Source organism: Stigmatopora argus, chromosome 20 (genome assembly GCF_051989625.1).
Source record: "Stigmatopora argus isolate UIUO_Sarg chromosome 20, RoL_Sarg_1.0, whole genome shotgun sequence".
NCBI classification, from domain to species: Eukaryota; Metazoa; Chordata; class Actinopteri; order Syngnathiformes; family Syngnathidae; genus Stigmatopora; species Stigmatopora argus.
Window position 1 is genome coordinate 11,482,654 of NC_135406.1, and position 18,710 is coordinate 11,501,363.

The window sequence follows — 18,710 nt, forward strand, 5'->3', positions numbered from 1 at the left end:
GATTTTTTCGTTTTGCCTCACACGATCAAAATGATTCCACACTGGGGAAAACTTCTTAGAGCGAGCCATATTTACGCCAAAGTCCGTCCAACAGACCCACGACACTTCAATACAGTTTATTTCTTTAAACTGTGTATTATCACACTTTGGCCAAACGATACATTTCCTGTTCCGGTCACGTGATTCTTTCTTAAAGCTTTACACGCCCCAATACGGGCTTTCTCTCTTGACCTATCGGCACAGTGCTGACGCACCAGCGTCGCTCGTTCCCTCGCTATTTATCAGCAAAACCTGCTTTTGCTTAGCGCAGCTAGCAGCTAGCAGCTAGCAAATAAACAAGTCTTTGACTAGCTTGTTTATACTTTAGCTTAATTTAGCTAGCAGCTATCAAAGGAACAAGTCGTCGAAGAGCTTGTTTATGCTTTAGCTTAGCTGGCAGCTATCAAAGGAACAAGTCGACGAATAACTCGTAGGTTTCCTGGCTATTTTAGCTCAGCATAGCTAGCAGATATCAAATAAATAAGTCGTTGAAGTGCTTGTTTATGCTTAAGCTTAGCTAGCAGCTATAATGGAAAGGGTCGACTAAGAACTCGTTGTAGGTTTCCTGGCTATTTTAGCTCAGCCTAGATAGCAGCTATCAAAGCCGCCGCCATCATCATCAGAATTCACGTGTGGAAATGTCGGCAAGAACACGACGCCCAAAGCTCCAGGAGGAACTTTTTGAGGTCAAACTGGAGCATTCAACTCACGAGCAATCGACAGTTTGCAACATAACGCACGAAAAAGTTGTTCTTCATAGACTAGATGGTGGGTATACTTTTTATTTCCATATATTCCCTTAAAGGTATTCTATTGACACCAACCTATAGTAGCGTACGTACATTTTCATGAATTTGCACTAGCACTATTCGAAGAAAGACGTAATAAATTCTATTTCTATTTAAATGTAACCACTCTAGGAGGGAAAGAATGAGTCTCAACGCGTGTTAATACTTAACAACAGCAATAAGCAGTAGCTTTCCTTTTATTGTATCCTTATCACAAACAAACAATGTATTTTTCAAATTACGCAAAGCGCGAGCGCCCCCCACAGGCGTTCAAGAGTCATTCCTGCTACTCGCCCTCCATTTTTCGCTACATGCTTGAGTGACATAACACTTACTTACATGCTGTAAATTTCAAATGCAAAAAATGAAAATGCAGATGCACTAAACGAGAGCAAAGGAGAGGTGTCAAAGTTGCGGCCCGAGGGCCAAATCTGGCCCACTGCCACTCCGTGGTGCGGCCTGCGAAAGTACTTCATATTTAATGCTAAAATTCAAATGCACCTTATATATAAATAGAATATTAACTATCATCAGAGATCATCACTACATCACTCCGCACAGACATTGAGGTATGGTCCTCCAAGGCAAGAGCGCTTCACCTCATAGAACTACCAGTACCATCAGAGGAGGGGATCGAGACCACCTTCGAGCGCAAGAAGGCCGAATACTTGAATCTGGCAGCCGAGTGCCAGAAAATTGTCTGGTAAAGCACCATCTACCCAGTCGAGGTTTGCTGCCGAGGCTACATAAGGCTTCTCCCACTGTTTTTAATTCCAACATTCATTCATTCATTTTCTGATATGCTAAATCTTGTAGAGGGGGTGCTGGAGCCTATCCCAGCTGCCTTCGTGCCAGAGGCGAGGAACTCCCTGAATCGGTGGCCAGCCAATCGCAGAGCACGAGGAGAAAAACAACCATTCACGCTCACACTCATACCTAGGGGCAATTTAGAGTGTCCACTCAGACTATACCTCAATTTCAATCTCATTAATCCCCCAGATAAAAATAGACCTGCTACTGAATAAAAGATGATGCTTTTTTAATGCCTCCCCTTTGGCGAAAGCATTTTAACTACATTAAAATCTAAAACATAAAAGAGTATGTTTACAATGAAAATGCTCCAAAAAAGATTTGACTAATTTTAAGGAGCTACATCACCAGTGAAGAAACTTTTCTGACCAATAGACCCTTACTTTGAAAAATGCACCTATAAACCGTTTTCAACTCATGTTGCTGTTGTCGAGAATACTACAGTAGTCAGTACTGCATTGTGACGATATGAATGTATGGCGCCTTCGGTTTGGTTTCATTTCCGTGAACAAGAAATTCAGTCATTTTATAATTGGAAAATGATTAATCATTTATCTTCGTGTCTTTGCAGGTTTCAGAAATGATCTTGATGCTGATGGGCAGGAGTCTGTTGACCTTGAAGGGGAAGTTGAGCTCCCCCAAATTAAAGAGGAGGAGCCAGAGTTCCCTCAAAAAACAAATGGGAGACGAGCAACATCCAATCAAAAGGGAGGAAGATCATTTCACCTGGTCATTTGGTGAATTTGTGAATAGGGAAGATGTTCTGGGCGTGGCCAGCGGAGAGGCGGAGCCTGCAAACACCAAGAAACACAAAGAGGAAGAGCCAGAGTTTCCTCAACACCAAATGAGAGAAGAGCAACCTCCAATCAAAAACGAGGAATGTGTCAAATGGTCAACTGGTGAGCCTTTCAAGAGTGAAGATGATCTGGGTGGGGCCAGCAGAGGGGCGCAGCCTCCGCATGGCAGCGGCTCAATAGAAGGATGGGAAGCAGAAAATTTAATTGCTCCTTTATCAGATAGCGACGACTTGCTTTTTGACGATGAAGGTGTTAAGAAAAATCCCAGTGGCGACAAACTCTGCAAATGCTTTCAGTGTGGGAAAACTTTTGGGAAAAAGTCTTCTTTGAAAACACATATGAGGAGCCACACTGGCAAAAAACCCTTTTCATGCTCAGTTTGTGGTCAAGCCTTTTCTCAAAAGCACCACCTAAAAACACACAAAAGAACCCACACTAGTAAAAAAACATTTTTGTGCTCATTTTGTGGCCGACGCTTCACAGAAAAAAAAGCTTTCAAAATACACATAAGAAGCCACACTGGTGAAAAACCATTTTTGTGCACAGTATGTGGTCAGGCGTTTGCACAAAAGGGAAATTTAAAAACCCACACAAGAACCCACACTGGTGAAAAGCCATTTTTGTGCTCAATTTGTGGTCAAACATTCACTCACAAGGAAGGCTTAATCGTCCACACAAGAACCCACACTGGTGAAAAACCATTTGCCTGCTCAAGTTGTGGTCAATCATTTACACAGAAGGGAAGCTTAAAAGTGCACACAAGAACCCACACTGGTGAAAAACCGTTTTCCTGCTCAATTTGTGGTCAAACATTCACACACAAAGTAAGCTTAAAAATCCACACGAGAACCCACACTGGTGAAAAACCCTTTTCGTGCTCGGTTTGTGGTCAAGCATTCACAGATAAAGGAAGTTTAAAAATACACACAAGATCCCACACGGGTGAAAAACCATTTTCGTGCTCATTTTGTAGCCAAACATTCACACACAAGGAAAGCTTAAAAACGCACACAAGAACACATACTGGTGAAAAACCTTTTTCCTGCTCAATTTGTGGTCTAACATTCACACACAAGGATAGCTTAACAACCCACACAAGAACCCACACTGGTGAAAAACCGTTTTCGTGCTCGGTTTGTGGTCAAGCATTTACACGGAAGGGAAACTTAAAAGTCCACACAATAACCCACACTGGTGAAAAACCATTTTTGTGCTCAGTTTGTGGTCAAGGCTTTTCTCGTCAGGAAAATGTAAAAACCCACATAAGAACCCACACTGGTGAAAAACCATTTTTTGTGCTTGATTTGTGATAAAGCTTTCTCGCTAAAGCACCATTTAAAAAGCCACATGAGAACCCACACTGCTGAGAATTTATTTCCTGCCCATTTAATCTTCGAACATTTTCACAGAGGGGAACCTGAAAAGAAGACTTAACAACCCGCATTGGCGAAAAGCTCTTTCTTTGCTCAATTTGTGGTTCAACATTACATCACAAGAATACCTAAAAAATACCCATAATAACCCCCATTGGTTAAAAATACTTAATAATACATAATACTAAGTTTGTTGCCAAGGATTTATTCATAAGACTTAAAAGACACAAATGTGTGTGTGTATTATCTATTAATTGGCAAAAATGACGAGAATCCTTCGTGTCATTTTTGAATCATGTTGATAAATATAGTCTGATGTGAATTTGTCTCAGTTTGAAAAAGAGAGAAAATCAAGTAAAATGTTGTTTTATATCATTTAATCTTCCAAATTTTCTATTAGGTTTGTAAACTAAATTCTTTACTTTTTTCATTTTGGAGTAGTTCTATTCCAATTTTATATTTATACAAACTGATTTGATTTGTATGTACAGTATTTTCACGACTATAAGGCCGTATTATTAGGCGCAGTCTCAGTAACGGGTGCTATTTCTGTATTTGACACATACACAAGGCGCACTGTATTTATTATTGGACCCAGCTAGGCATGGCAAAACATACGCCAGCTTAAACATACGAACACACGCTAAAAACGTTTTTAAAAAATCAACGGAAGCAAAATTGAGTTTGGTTGTACTTTATTTAGCCATTTTACATTGTACTCACGTTTTTTGATCAATCAGCACCCACAAATCCATCAGTCCTCGTTTTCTGTGTCCAAATTGAACAATTGTGCAAATGATTCATCAAAAACGCTGGGTTCCCTCTCGTCGTTGTCAGAGTCACTCATATTGTCATGTGCCTCCACAGAAATGATGCCGGCTTTGGCAATAGCTCGAACAACAGTGCAAGCAGACACGTTTGTCCAAGCGGCCACAATCCATTTGCAAATAGTGGCGTAACTAGCCCGGCGCGGCCTCCCACTCTTCATAAAGCTGTGTTCGCCATCTATCATCCAATGTTCCCATGCCGCTCGCAACTTTACTTTGAACGCCCGGTTGATGCCGATGTCCAGCAGTTGGAGTTCTTTAGTTAAACCTCCGGGAATGACGGCAAGCACGGAGTTCATTTGCTTGACTTGGTTTTTCACCTCTGCTGTGAGATGGGCACGCATGGAGTCGCAAATCAAGAGTGACGGCGAGGCTTGGAAAAAGCCATCCGGTCTCTTAACATACACCTCACTTAGCCAATCTCTCATTTTCTATCCAGCCCTTTTGGTTTGCTTTCACGATGACGCCGGCTGGAAACTTTTCTTTCGGCAGCATCTTTCGCTTCAAAATCACGATAGGTGGTAGTTTCTGACCATTAGCATGACAACCAAGAACGACTCTAAAAGCCGACTTCTCGTGCCCCATTGTGCGTATCGCTACCGTGCTGGTCCCCTTCTTCTCCACAGTGTGGTTCACCGGGATGTCAAAAGTCAGCCGGACCTTGTCCATGTTGGTTATGTGGTTAGGCTGTATACGTTTGTCGGTAATCTTACTGCAGTAGGTGCGGAAAATGGCTAGCTTTTCAATCGCTGGAAGTTGCTGCGCCATGGTTGTCCTCGCTCTAACGGATAGATGGTGTCGTTTCATAAAGCGAAAGCACCAAGACGGACCTCCTTGAAAATGTTCAATTTTCAATTCTTACGCTAGTGCTTTTGCCCTCAGTCGAATGGTGACTGTGGAGATGTTTCTCCCAACTGCACTTTGATCAAGAATCTACCGCTCCAGTTGGTCTTCCAAGTCGGGCCACCTTGGCTTGTTTCCACGGAAACTCAGCTTCGTCTTCTTGACTTGCCGAAACTCGTTCTCCCGCTTCCTCCATTTGCGAACCATGGATTTGTTGATCTTAAATTCCCTCGCGGCTGCTTGATTCCCATGTTCCTCTGCATATTTGATGGCTTGAAATTTGAACTGAGCTTCATAAGCGTGTCTCTTTGTCATTTTCGGGGGTCCTTAGAAACCAAACCGAAGTTGTTTTGCAATGATGCACATACCCACACTATATACTGGTACCTGCTAGGGGCGTGCCTTTAGCGTCTTCTTACACGCACACCCTTCACTCATTGGCAGATTCCGCATGCCTGTCGTCACCCATGTCTGCCTTTTCTCTATACAACCAGCGTGTCGGCCAGCAGTAATCTCAGTCAGGCTTTGGAACTCGGCGCATTCACAAGGCGCTCTGTCTATTTTGGAGAATATTGAAGACTTTTAAGTGCGCCTGATAGTCGTGAAAATACGGTAAATAGACCTGGCAGTTGGTATATGAAGTCAAATGTGATTTTTTTATTTTTTTTATTTTAATGTTGAACAAACTGCCGCAACCAAGATGGTGCCGTTCAAGTGGCAGCTGGTGGCGGTAGCTCCGCCCACTCTTGTTCGTTTTGTGTTTTTGCTGCTTTTCTGTCTTAGCGATTTGATTTGGTGATTCTTAATGATCCCATTTACTTTGATTTGCTTTGTACTTTGTGCTTTTGCTTTGTTGTTCTGCGGCCTTTGCGACTGTACTGTCTAACTTGTAACTGTGTTTTTTTCTGTATCTGCATTCCCCCTTCCTACTACTGTCACAATGAAATTTCCCGAATATGGGATGAATAAAGTTATCCAATCCAATCCAAACAGATAATACTCAATATTCTTATGTATAATCTGTGAGTGGATCTGCCTCGCCCTTAGTCTCTTGCCATGGTTCACCTTCCCATAGGGGAAGTTGGAATGGCCTTCCATGAACTAAAAGGTGTTAACCCCGAGCTAGTTGGTACTATCCTCATATATGTTTTGACCAGTAATAGGCATTCTGGCCATGGCTTCTTTGTCTCTTCCATGGTTTTCTTGAGCCTTAGTTTCATCATACCATTCGTTCTCTCTACCAGTCCTGCGCTTTGCGGATGGTACGAGCAGTGGTTTTTCAGACTTATTCCTAGATGTCTTGCCATGTGTTGTACTATGCTGTTTACAAAATGAGCTCCATTGTCACTCCAGATGATTCTGGGGATCCCATGCTCTGGGATTATGTGTTTAAAGATGGCTTTAGCCACCGTTAATGCGTCTGGTGATTTTGCAGGAACTATTTCAGTCCATTTTGAGTCTGAATCAATCAAGACAAAACAGTATTTATACTGGTTGCTTCTGGATAATTCAATGAAATCCATGTGTTTAATTTCAAATGGGTAGGTACCTGTTGGAATAATGATTAATACCCTTAAATCATTATTACTAATATTTAATTAGAATTGGAAGACATCTTTCACATATCTGGTTACAACTTGCAAAGAGCCACACTCATAATGCGCCTTTGTTCCTGAGCATTTCTGACGTGCAGTCTCCTCTTCTCTGTATTTAGTCGCACATAACTGAAAACATTTCAATGTAATCTGATTCAAAACAATTGCCATTATTAGATTGAAACCAAAACACCTGTGTAAGACTTTGCAGTATAAGCATAATAATTTCTTTATAAGGTAAACTGCCGGCGCCCCAGACAAAACAATTTATGAGTCCTTCGTAGATCATTGCGAACTTGCATCTGGGTGTCTGGGTTGCGAGGTCTATCTCCCAGTAACAGTCCTTGGAGGGTGAGTTGTTATGTCAACAAGCTGGAGCCAGCGGGGTGACCTCGAGTTTGTCACAGTCTCAAATTAAAGACACTCTTATACAAAATTAATTAAAATGCATACATCTATAACATCATCATAGCCTTATTACTTATTAAAAATGCTTACAAAACATATAGAAACATCCCATAATAAATCCAACAGTACCTTTTGGGCATTGGCCTCGTTTGGGCCTGAGGTTACCTTGCACATAATGTCTGCAACAAGTTAAACAGTTCCTACCAAATTTTTTTAAAGTAGGTATTTAGACCTGTTGGCACATGGAACACACGCTGTGCCATGTCCATCATCCCCCCTGTTGCGACATGAGACTTTCCATGGCTCAATTTTGCTACCATTCGGAATAAATTCTTTGGTAAGCACGGTAGGCCTTTTGCTGTGTATAGGCCGTCTGCAGACTGTTCTGCGCCTTCATGTATCCATGCATCTTTTTATTTCTGTGGTGCAATGTTTCGCATATCAAGTAATACTGTTTTTGGGATTGATTCATTTTTGTTGTTGTTGTGTATACTGTGAAGTAAGTGTTTGTGCTGCTGTATCTGCTCTATCATTTCCTCTACTGATTCTGTCGCTGCTTTTAGTATGTGCCTTACATTTGCATACAGCTCTGTGGCTGGGAAGCAGTACTGCGTTAAGTAATTTTTTTCAGCAGTTCGGCATGTTCTACTGATTTGCCTGTGGATGTTTTCATCCCTCTTCTATTCCATTGTGCAGCAAATACATGTAGCGTGGAGTGTGCATATTGTCTGTCTGTATAAATGGTGACCTTTAGACCTTTAAACAATGTGCACACCTTTGTTAATGCTATAATTTCTGCAGTTTGAGATGAGAGATTAGATGGCAGTTATTCTGCACATAGGACTTTGTTGTCTGTAACTGTCAAAGCTGGGTTGCCTCGACAATAATCTTCATACAGAGGAAGCAGCAAAAAACGTGGTAGTTTTTAACTCCCGGCCGAATGGAGGTTATCTGGAAAAGGGAGGCCGCTCGACCGCTCTCAAAATGGTCGCTGCTCGGTCCGCTTCCTTTGTTCTTGGCTAGCCCCCTTGGCTAGCCCCCACCCTTCCTAAGAAGGGGTCAGCGCTCGGACAGAGCCAAGCGTCCACCTCGAGGTTCCCCAACCAGATACGCCGTCCAGTCGGTCGGTGATAGTATTTAATAGAAGTTTAGGCGGAGACAAACTTTAGGCGGGACCAGAAAAAGGGGTGTGTATATACAAAGTGATGACAGGCCTTGACCTGTAGGTGTCAGTAAAAATTCTATTCTAGTAACTAAATTCATAAAAGTGCAGAAAGGTGCAAGATTAAATATAAGAATACAGTTCATATTTCACATTTCCCCCCTGTTGTAACTTGAAAGAATTTTCATTAAACATATCAATTTGTATCCCTCCCCTCCAGGTTCTAGAATACAAATATCATTGACAGTTACTCAACAGGGTATGGAAAATAACAAAATCACATGTCAAAGCAGAGGCGAGAAATGATGTAATCAGTGGTAAAAATTCCTCTACGTCCCTCTTAATGAGCGAACCCAATATTTAAATCAAGACAAACACATTTGCATAGAGGACTCGTCACACTTCGAAAGAATGCGATAATCTCCAGTATGGTCTGGTCATGCGGGGATACTGTGTCACTATAACCTACTAGCGTGTGCTGGATTGTGCTTTGAATCATAACTTTCATACAGGGGATTACACACATAGAAAAAATACAGAACAGTAACAAAAACCGCAAGGTTGCAATTTTAAACAGAATTGAGAATCATGACCCGGTTATTAACCACGACCACAATGATACACCTACGGCTGAATGATCCTGGGCCATGGTGTTGACTAGGGCCTTTATTTCAGCTACGGCACGAGTAATGTACTGGTTTCATCTGGGATGAAGGTGCAGCAGTGTTCTCCAATCATGGCACACACATCTCCATCTTTGGCTGTTATCAGATCCAGGACTATCGGTCCTGCAACTTCCCTAAGGGCTTTTAAATCATCTGCTATACCCTGTAGGGCCTTGACAGTTTGGTTAATGAACACTCATGTAACAGCTCAATGTCTTTACACATGATTTTCTGGGGGGGGGGTGGACCACAACCTTTGGTCAACAGGAACATCATCGCCCCAGATTGAATCACGTGGTTTGAATTGCACTGATTTTGCACTGATTTTGATATCTTACTGTTATGTTCACTCTCCTTAAAAGGAATGCATCTTAGACCATCTGCACGACTGCAGATTTAAATGTGACGCCTCGACCCAGTGAATTCAGGATGTCAGGATCTGTGGAAATGGGTATACGGCTACACACATAACAACTTTCATTCGCAACAATCAGTTTTTTCTGGAACACCATGATTTTATACCACACGTCTTCTTCATAGTAGTTCTCCAGATTGTTCTTTCATCTTGCTGTTGAGGTATCGAAGACCCTCCAGGGCCTTGGTTAAACTCCCGTCAGCTGCTGTGTTGTTCGGGATGAACGTGCAATTTGGTCAGCGAGCTTATACTCATCTGGTACGCTGCGGGGAACCCCGATGTTGATGTAGGTTGGGTCCCCATCCAAGAGCGGACCGCTTGGCTCTGCCTTTCCAGTGATGAGGCAGGACGTTTCCTGCACTTGTTTTCCAACTCGAGTCTCTGTGGGCGGGGCGTTCAGACACGCCCAGGCTGTCACTGACAGTCCAGTCACTGTGATGTGGATGGCAACAGCTTTCACTGTGGCTTCTGTATAGAGGTGCAAAGTCTATGGGAGGTCAGGGTTAAGTGAGGGGTGCTCGTGGCAGGTGAGTAGACGTCAGATGAGTTTCTTCACGGACAAGGGTTTTGACACCGTCCGACTTAGTCTACTCAAGAGTCACCTGTCTCGAACGACCTTGACCTGAATCGACTTTGACTTTTCAGCGATCTTTGCTGCTGTGGAGGTTGGTGAGTTGGGCCACGAATGGGTCTTCCCATCGTGGAGAGAACCAGGACTTCCTTTTATGACTCGGATCAGGATCCAGTCACCTGGCTTCACCACCTCCTGCAAGATAGACAAAAAGATCACGGCAGCTTACATGTTCTTTGGATAAGTTTCTCTCCTTCCTTAGTCTCTCGTCATGGTTACTCTTCCCATAGAGGAAGTTGGAATGGTCTTCCATGAACTATCTCAAAAAGGTGTTAATCCCGAGCTAGTTGGTACTATCTTCATATACGTTTTGGCCAGTGTTAGGCGTTCTGGCCATGGCTTATTTATCTCCCCCATGGTTTTCTTAAGCCTTGGTTTTATCCTACCATTTGTTCACTCTACTTAGGTGTTTTGCCATGTTTTGCACGATGCTGTTTGCAAAATGAGCTCCATTGTCACTCCAGCTGATTCTGGAGATCCCATGTTCTTTACAGATCAAAAAAATAACAAATTAAACAGTTCCTTCAAAAATTTTAAAAGTAGGTATTTCGATGTCCATCATATCTTTTCCTCCCTTTTGAGACATTTATGGCTCAATTTTGGAATAATTTTTGGTAGGCACGGTAGGCCTTTAGTTTTGTACAGTTCGTCTGCTGACTGTTCTTGAGATCGGCTCAGTTTTGTTGTTGTGTATGCTGCTGTGTAGTGTTTGCGCTGCTGCTTTAGCTGCTGTGTTCTGTCGTTGTCTTTAACACGTGCTTAACATTTGCTTACGGCTATTTTGTTCGGCTTAATACCCCAATGAACAAAAATTGCAACAATCTTACTTATTCCATCACTATAGTTTGTGAAAATTTAAATGCCTTATCAGTCAAAATCAAAAATGCTAGCTGGTATTCCATTATGATCACTGCTTCCTTGTTAAGATCAAGAACCATATTTGTTTTTCCCTTTCCTCTAATTACACAAATTAACTAATCATACTTAAAACTAGGAAAAACACAAAAAGCAAACCAGGGTGCTTTCTCCTCAGGAAAACAGCTTTCCCGTTCTCTGTAACAGTTAAATTCACGTCAATTAATATCCAGAAACAAAATGCACACATTTATCATTCTGAATATAATTGAACCCACTAAAAATTGTAATCACCCCTTGTTTGTCAAGGTTAATATTTTAGCATAATTGTATCCTTTAAAGCAATTAAAACTCATTACTTATAAAATGCATACTAATCAAGTCCCAATTCATTTAACAATGTGTATCGCGTTGCATATTAAACTCAGTTGTTTGAAATTCAAAATATCCCAATCTAGTAGTCTTTTTATCAAATGTAACATTCAATTGTCTTTGGAGTTTGTCAATCATCTCCTATAAAACTTTCTTAATCAATATTTTTCAATAGTCAGGCATAAAATTAAAATCTAGTTACATTTCTATCCATTGTAGTTTCTCTTCTCTCTAATTGTTTACTTTAAAAATCTGTAAGAAGATCTAGTCTCAATTGTTTACTTTAACTATCTGTAAGAAGGTTTGGTCTCAATTGAAACGCTTTCATTTTTTTTATGGAGACAATAAAACCAATATAAAAAGTTCCTTATGGCTTACAGCATCGCTCCCCGAGCAATAATCTTTCCAATCAATATTTGAGTGCTTGCCATTTCGTCTGATTACGTCAAAAAGTTTATCTTACCTGTCTCCTATAAACGTTTCAACTGAGAGAACCTTCTTATAGTGCACAAAATGGATCCCGCTATTTTCATGTTTGCTGGTTGGTCAGGAACACGTGTGTTGAGCACCCAGGCTCCCGGGACCGCCGTTGGTCCAGTCTGTTTTCTGTTAGGAAGCACAGTCTCCTCCTGCTAACCCAAATTCAGTGTGTTCCTTTAAAGTTTTTTCCTTTTATGCAGATAGCCAGATTAGCCTCATCCTCTAGTTCCAATCGTGTAGTGAACAATGGCGTTTGGTATGGTCTACTTCATAGGATGTCCATATTTTGTTGTCCGGTTGACCTCGTTATGTAGGCGCAATGACTTCATAACGAAATATGGAACCTTTTTTCAATTCAGTCAATTATTCTGTTAACACAATTTGGATGCCATTATCACAATAAATCAATAGTACTTTGGAATTTCGTATCAAGCACTGTCTGTTTTTTGTTTTTCTCAGTGCTCCTAAATTTCGCATAGCAGATTTGTTTTTCCACTTCAAATTTCACATTTGGAGTACTGCTGCTTTTTCATTAAAAATTTCCTTGGACGAAATATTTTTCCATAATTTGGCGTTGCCATCCGTGAAACGGCTTATTGGCAAATTCTGAAATCGATTCCAATTTGCTAAATCATTTTCCACCTTGATACCTAACCGATTGATCATATCTCGGTGGTCGGCCAATCAAAAACACAAAAAGACAAACAAACAATCATTCACGCTCACTCATTTTCAGACATCCGTGGTCTGCAAATTTTTCCTTTTTTTTATCACTGGTGAAGAGCGCCATCCCCAGTCCTGGGGCTTCTTGGCAGCTAACCACCTTTCGCTGTGTCATGGCAAGTCATTCTAAAAAGAAATAGGTCAATGTTGTTTGGTTGACATCAACTGTTTGATGCTAATGCAATTAATATTCTAATAGTCATTAATATGAACCACGCTAAAGCATACTTCACCTGTTCCGGGCAAAACAAGGAATGTCTTTCTGTGCACCGAAAAACATTTCATGCCTCTTCCGTCCTAGGGAAATTATGCCTATCCTAAATTAATTATTTTATCTAAACTTGCCAGCTACAATTTACCTAATAATTTGGATCAATGCCATTTCTGCATTGTCTTCATGTTTGATATCATTAATAATTTGGATGATTCCTAATCCTTAAGTCTAAATCGCAAATCCCTCTCTATTTGCTAAGATAGCTAAATTGCACTTGTTGAATTGCTGTTCTGCTCCAAGCACTATGCTTATTTAATATAAGACCCATTTTTTGTAGCTCACTCTTACCACAATTAAAATTTAGAGAAACTAACCTTCTACTTAGCAATTTCTTAATCATTTCCTAATGATAAATTTCAGTGTTTATTAGAGGACCCATAATTTGTCACCAATATGTTATATTGTCAATTTTCTGTCTCTAACTGTCTTCTTTTCTTTCTATTACTCTCTCTGCTCATGTCTCCATCACTGCTCCTCCTTGCTCATCGTGTGGAATGTGAGATGTAACCTGAGATTTCTTGCATTCCAGTCCCCCAATCCCCCCCCTCGTGCTCCTGGCCCCTGCGAGTGGAACCTGGCACGAGGAGTGGGCTGAGCAGAGGGGGGGGCACTGTTTCTCAACAGGCCTAATATATATATATATATCTTCCTGGGTTAGTGGAACGTGGGCTGGGGAAGAAAGGCAGTTTTAACTTCAGTTGGCTCGCCGCCATTTTTTCTCTTTGTCTGTGGGCTCGGCCATTTTTCCTCTCACATGTGGTCTGCTTTTCAACCCCCCCCACCATCCTGTCCCAATTCACCCTCTCTTAAATACTTATTTTTATCCGTCTAAGTATTCTTTTTCGCCGATTAAACTCCTATTTTTCGCGGCAATCATACTTATATCGTTTATGAACGCGTCATAGCGTACTTATATATATATCTATTCATATGAAGATTACTTGCATGCGTTTATAGTTTTATTCTATTTCTTTTTTTTTTCTTTATATCGGGCTCTTTCATTATCTTGGCATTGTATAACAATATATTTCTTCTATATTTTTAACACAACCCTCGAAGTCCCTTGGCGGGGAGGCGCTACCTCCACCTCTGTCTGCTTTCCAGGCAGATAGGCCGACACACAGCCTTTCATCGTGCTGTATACTATCAAACATAATTCCGACACAGAAAAATGCCTTTCCGACACACAGAAAGAAGAATCTCCGACACACAGAGAAGAGTATACGCAACTTTTCTTTTTTACGAATGAAGCATTCCCCCTCCTCGAAGGGAAACGGGGACTTATACTGGGTTAGATTCTACAAATTAATTTTAAAAAGTGCCTTACCGTTTTTTGGTGCCTCCTCTGTACGAAAGGATAATTCGTAATCTGTTCCCGGGCCAGCAGGCCAGATCGCCCTCTCTCAAGGCTGGAGTAGCCGACGTCAAGCCATCCATCCTTCTGTCGATCTGCCGTGGCCGGAAAGCAGAGAAGAATCTCGGGTTTCAGGCACCAAAATGTCAAAGCTGGATTGCCTCGACAATAATCTTCATACAGAGGAAGCAGCAAAACACGTGGTAGTTTTAAAGCTCCCGGCCGAAGGAGGTTATCTGGATAGGGAGGCCTCTCGAAAATGGTCGCTGCTCGGCCCTCTTCCTTTGTTCTTGGCTAGCCCCCTTGCCTAGCCCCCACCCTTCCTAAGAAGGGGTCAGCGCTCGGACAGAGCCAAGCGTCCACCTCGAGGTTCCCCAACCAGATACGCCGTCCAGTCGGTCGGTTATAGTATTTAATAGAAGTTTAGGCGGAGACAAACTTTAGGCGGGACCAGAAAAAGGGGTGTGTATATACAAAGTGATGACAGGCCTTGACCTGTAGGTGTCAGTAAAAATTCTATTCTAGTAACTAAATTCATAAAAGTGCAGAAAGGTGCAAGATTAAATATAAGAATACAGTTCATATTTCACAGACAGGTATGTAAGAAAGAATCTTGAAACATGGATAGTGGTAGTTGTGAGACAACCAATTGAATTGAATGTGTTTATTGTGATTATAGAAGATAGAATGAGAGCGATGAAATGAAAGCCTAGTAGAGGGTAGCAATGTTCTAAAGTGAGAATCAATGCATCCACGACAATATATATAATAAAAATGAACATAAGGAAATCCATTTTGGGGGATTTGGTAACCTGGATCTTCTTCATATATCTCGAGTCACTCATTTGCATATAATAATTTCATAACCTGAAAATTTCATACCTAGAGGCATTCGTAAGTAGAGGTATGACTGTATTTTATAAACTGTCAAATCCAACTAGAAATCCTTTAGGTTAGACTGGGACTCTAAAGTCTTATATTGGCAGTGGAATAATTTACTAATCTGCTGGTTGCCACAGTAATGAAATTAAACTGAAGAGGACACCATACATTCATGAGGTTGCCCACGTAGCACAAACAATCACAGTCAACAGTGAACTGTTTTTAGTGTGTTTTACTAAGAAAGGGACTATTGGTTAGTGAAGTATCCTCACAGGCCCTTAAAATTTTCCCAAATCCGTTTTGAGCCACCCGAGTGCAAATATTCTCTTGTATTTTTGAGATGTCTAGTTATTTAGAATCCTTTTATAAAAAGGGAATCACATTTTTATTTGAATCCTTTTTAACTTAAAAGGAAAACTGACAGCCAGTCTTTTTTATTGAGTGAAAAAAATTGTGAAGAGTCACCTTCAGTTTAATTTGTTTTCTAAATTAATATTTTTGGATTGAAACCCACGGACCCACGGACCCACGGACCCACGGACCCACTTGGGATATTTTCTTATGACCTTCATCATTATGAAGCACGTTGTCACCATCTGGTGGAGGAGTGATGACATTGTCTGCTTGCATTCCTTCTGCTGAGCTGCAGTTCACAGTCTGGGCCGCTCTGTTGGCCCCGGCCAGATTATCTTCAGTTCTTCCAGTTGACCCGGTGACATTTTGCTCCTCCTTTTTGATTGGAGGTTGCTCTTCTTTCTTGTGCTGTTGTTGAGGGAACTCTGGCTTCTCTTTGATTTGTGGGAGCTCAACTACCCCTTCAAGGTCAACAGACTCCTGGCCATCAGCACCAAGATCATTTCTGAAACCTGCAAAGACACAAAGATAAATGATTCACCATTTTCCAATTAAAAAATGACTGCATTTCTTGTTCACAGAAATGAAACCAAACGGAAGAGGGCACTGTTAGAATTATTATGTAATATTCTATATGTGTTGTAAGCATTTTTCAATAAGTAGTAAAGCTATAAATCAAGTCATGGGAAGATGGACTTTTTTCCTGCACAGTCCTCTCCTCAAGGGCAAAGAGGCCACGGCGTTACGGACACTTTTTCCCAGCAGGACCAAATGAGACTGTTATGTCGGGGCTCCGCCAGCAGATTTGAAAATACGGCTTTGTTGACATTATAATACTGCTTTGTTGACATTATAATCCTGCTTGGTTTACTTAAGAATGCTTTGTTTACCTTATAATGAAAATATTATGCACCATTGTTTTGGGGTTGTCACACCATTTCATTTTCAGACTGTTGTTTTTCTAAACCAGAAGGTGTTATTGTACTGATTACATAAACATGTTTTTCGAATGTCGCGATTAAATACAATGATTCAGTTACTAGAATTTAGAATGCACTGGGGACTAAGACGACGTCACATGGCATTTTCCTTGCAAGTGTAACCAGAAATGTTGAGAGATGTTTTTCCTTTTTTAATTAAATATTACTAATAATGATTTAAAAGGTTTGAATCATTATTCTAACAGGCACCATACATTCATTTCGTCACAATGCAGTACTTACTTCTGTAGTTTTCTCGTCAACAGCAACACGAGTTGAAAACTGTTTATAGGTGCATTTTTCAAAGTATGGCACTATTGGTCAGAAAAGTTTCTTCACTGGTGATGTAGCTCCTTAAAATTAGTCAAATCTTTTTTGTAGCCTTTTCATTGTAAACATTATTTTATGTTTTACATTTTAATCTAGTTAAAATGCTTTCACCAAAGGGGAGGCATTAAAAAAAGCATTATCTTTTATTCAATAGCAGGTCTATTATCATTTCTACATACAAGCACCTCTACATACGAGCAGCTCAAGATACGAGGAAAATTTCAAGCAAATAATTCTCTAGATAAGAGAAAAATTTTGAGATGCGAGAAAGCCAGGTGGCCAGGACATGAGAGGCTGTTTATCATTGTAGCGCACTGTCTTTTTTGCTGCATCTGTTTCGTGTATAACAGATATCTACGAGCACTGGCCAGAGCGTTGCATTTTTTTCAGTGTTTTTTTCCGTCACTCAGCGCAAATGCTGGAGTGATCGCTAATACGAGCAGTATAGTATATATTACTACTCGTTGGCTGCTCATAAGAACATCAGGGGCACTGGCTCTCTCCCCAGCAACTCCTCGTGTAATATCTCTGGTCGCAACTATCCCTCTTTGTAACGTCTCTGGGAGCACTGAGCGGAGCGTTGCATTTTTTCAGTGTTTTTCCCCCATTAGCCTGTTAGCTCCAGTTAACGGAGCGATCGCTAATTCAAGACTACTTCTCATTGGCAAGTGGTCGTGGGTTATCCTATTGTGAGGACATTTGTGTGCATCATTTTCGGAATATTTTGAAGGAAATACAACAGCAAACAGCCCATCGATAGCGAACATGAGGGTGGAGGCGTGGCAAACAGCTAACCCGGAGAACGAAGGTAAAAAAAAAAATTAAAAAATAGATTTCAGTTTTGTGTAGTTACATTAAACGTCTGTTTGAGTGTGTCTGTATATATTAATCCAAGTTAATTTAAATTTGTTTGTTCGGTTACGAGTGCGTTGCCGTGGAAAGTCCCTCCCCTATGTCCCTCTCTGTACCCTCCGCGAAATCTGTCTAATTTTAGTTTTATTAAACACATTTTATTACTATTAAAGCGCATTGCCATGCAAAAAGTATGTCTAATTTTACTACTATTAAACACATTTTAGTCCTATTAAACCACTAGTTATTTGTTACTTTGTTAATAGATGGCGAATTAGAACAAATAAAAATGTTTTTCCATCCAATATCCTGTTTTTGGTGTTTCTTTAGAGCAGGGGTCGGGAACCTTTTTGAAAGAGAGAGCCATAAACAATTCCCATTTTCAAATGTTATTCCTTCAGAGCCATACTCACAATTTAAAAGTCAAAATACATGAAAATGTGCGATTTTTTTTTTTGTCATTTTGCCACTTTTAAAGTACAAAAAGTCTCTGAATTATTTTGGCAACATTATTACGCTGTTGCCAATCAATGAATATCAATGAGTTCAATGAGTATCAGAGAATGAATGCAGAAGACTCAAATCAATGCCACAGTTCCGACGTAACATTCCTATTGTTGTAGGCTCCAGCACCCCCTATATGAGATTTACCATTTCAGAAAATGAATGAATGTTGGGATTAAAAACAGTGGGAGAAGCCCAACGTTGCCTCGGCAGCAAACCCCGACTGGGTGGATGGTGCATTTCCAGACGATTTTCTGGCACTCGGCTATCAGATTCAAGTATTCGGCCTTTCTAAGGTGGTCTCGATCCCCTCCTCTGATGGTACTGCTAGTTCTATGAGGTGAAGTGCTCTTGCCTTGGAGGACCATACCTCAATGTCTGTGCGGAGTGATGTAGT

General features: G+C 40.9%; 1 protein-coding gene across 1 annotated transcript; it reads left to right on the forward strand.

Annotated features, from left to right (window-relative positions):
• The first annotated feature begins 219 nt into the window (after positions 1 to 219).
• On the forward strand, positions 220 to 16,810 carry LOC144065584 (uncharacterized). The gene is made up of 2 exons (XM_077588560.1): positions 220 to 807; positions 2,209 to 16,810. The coding sequence occupies exons 1-2, from the start codon at positions 805 to 807 to the stop codon at positions 3,742 to 3,744; spliced, it is 1,539 nt and encodes a 512-aa protein (XP_077444686.1). The 5' UTR covers positions 220 to 804; the 3' UTR covers positions 3,745 to 16,810.
• The last annotated feature ends 1,900 nt before the right edge of the window (positions 16,811 to 18,710 follow it).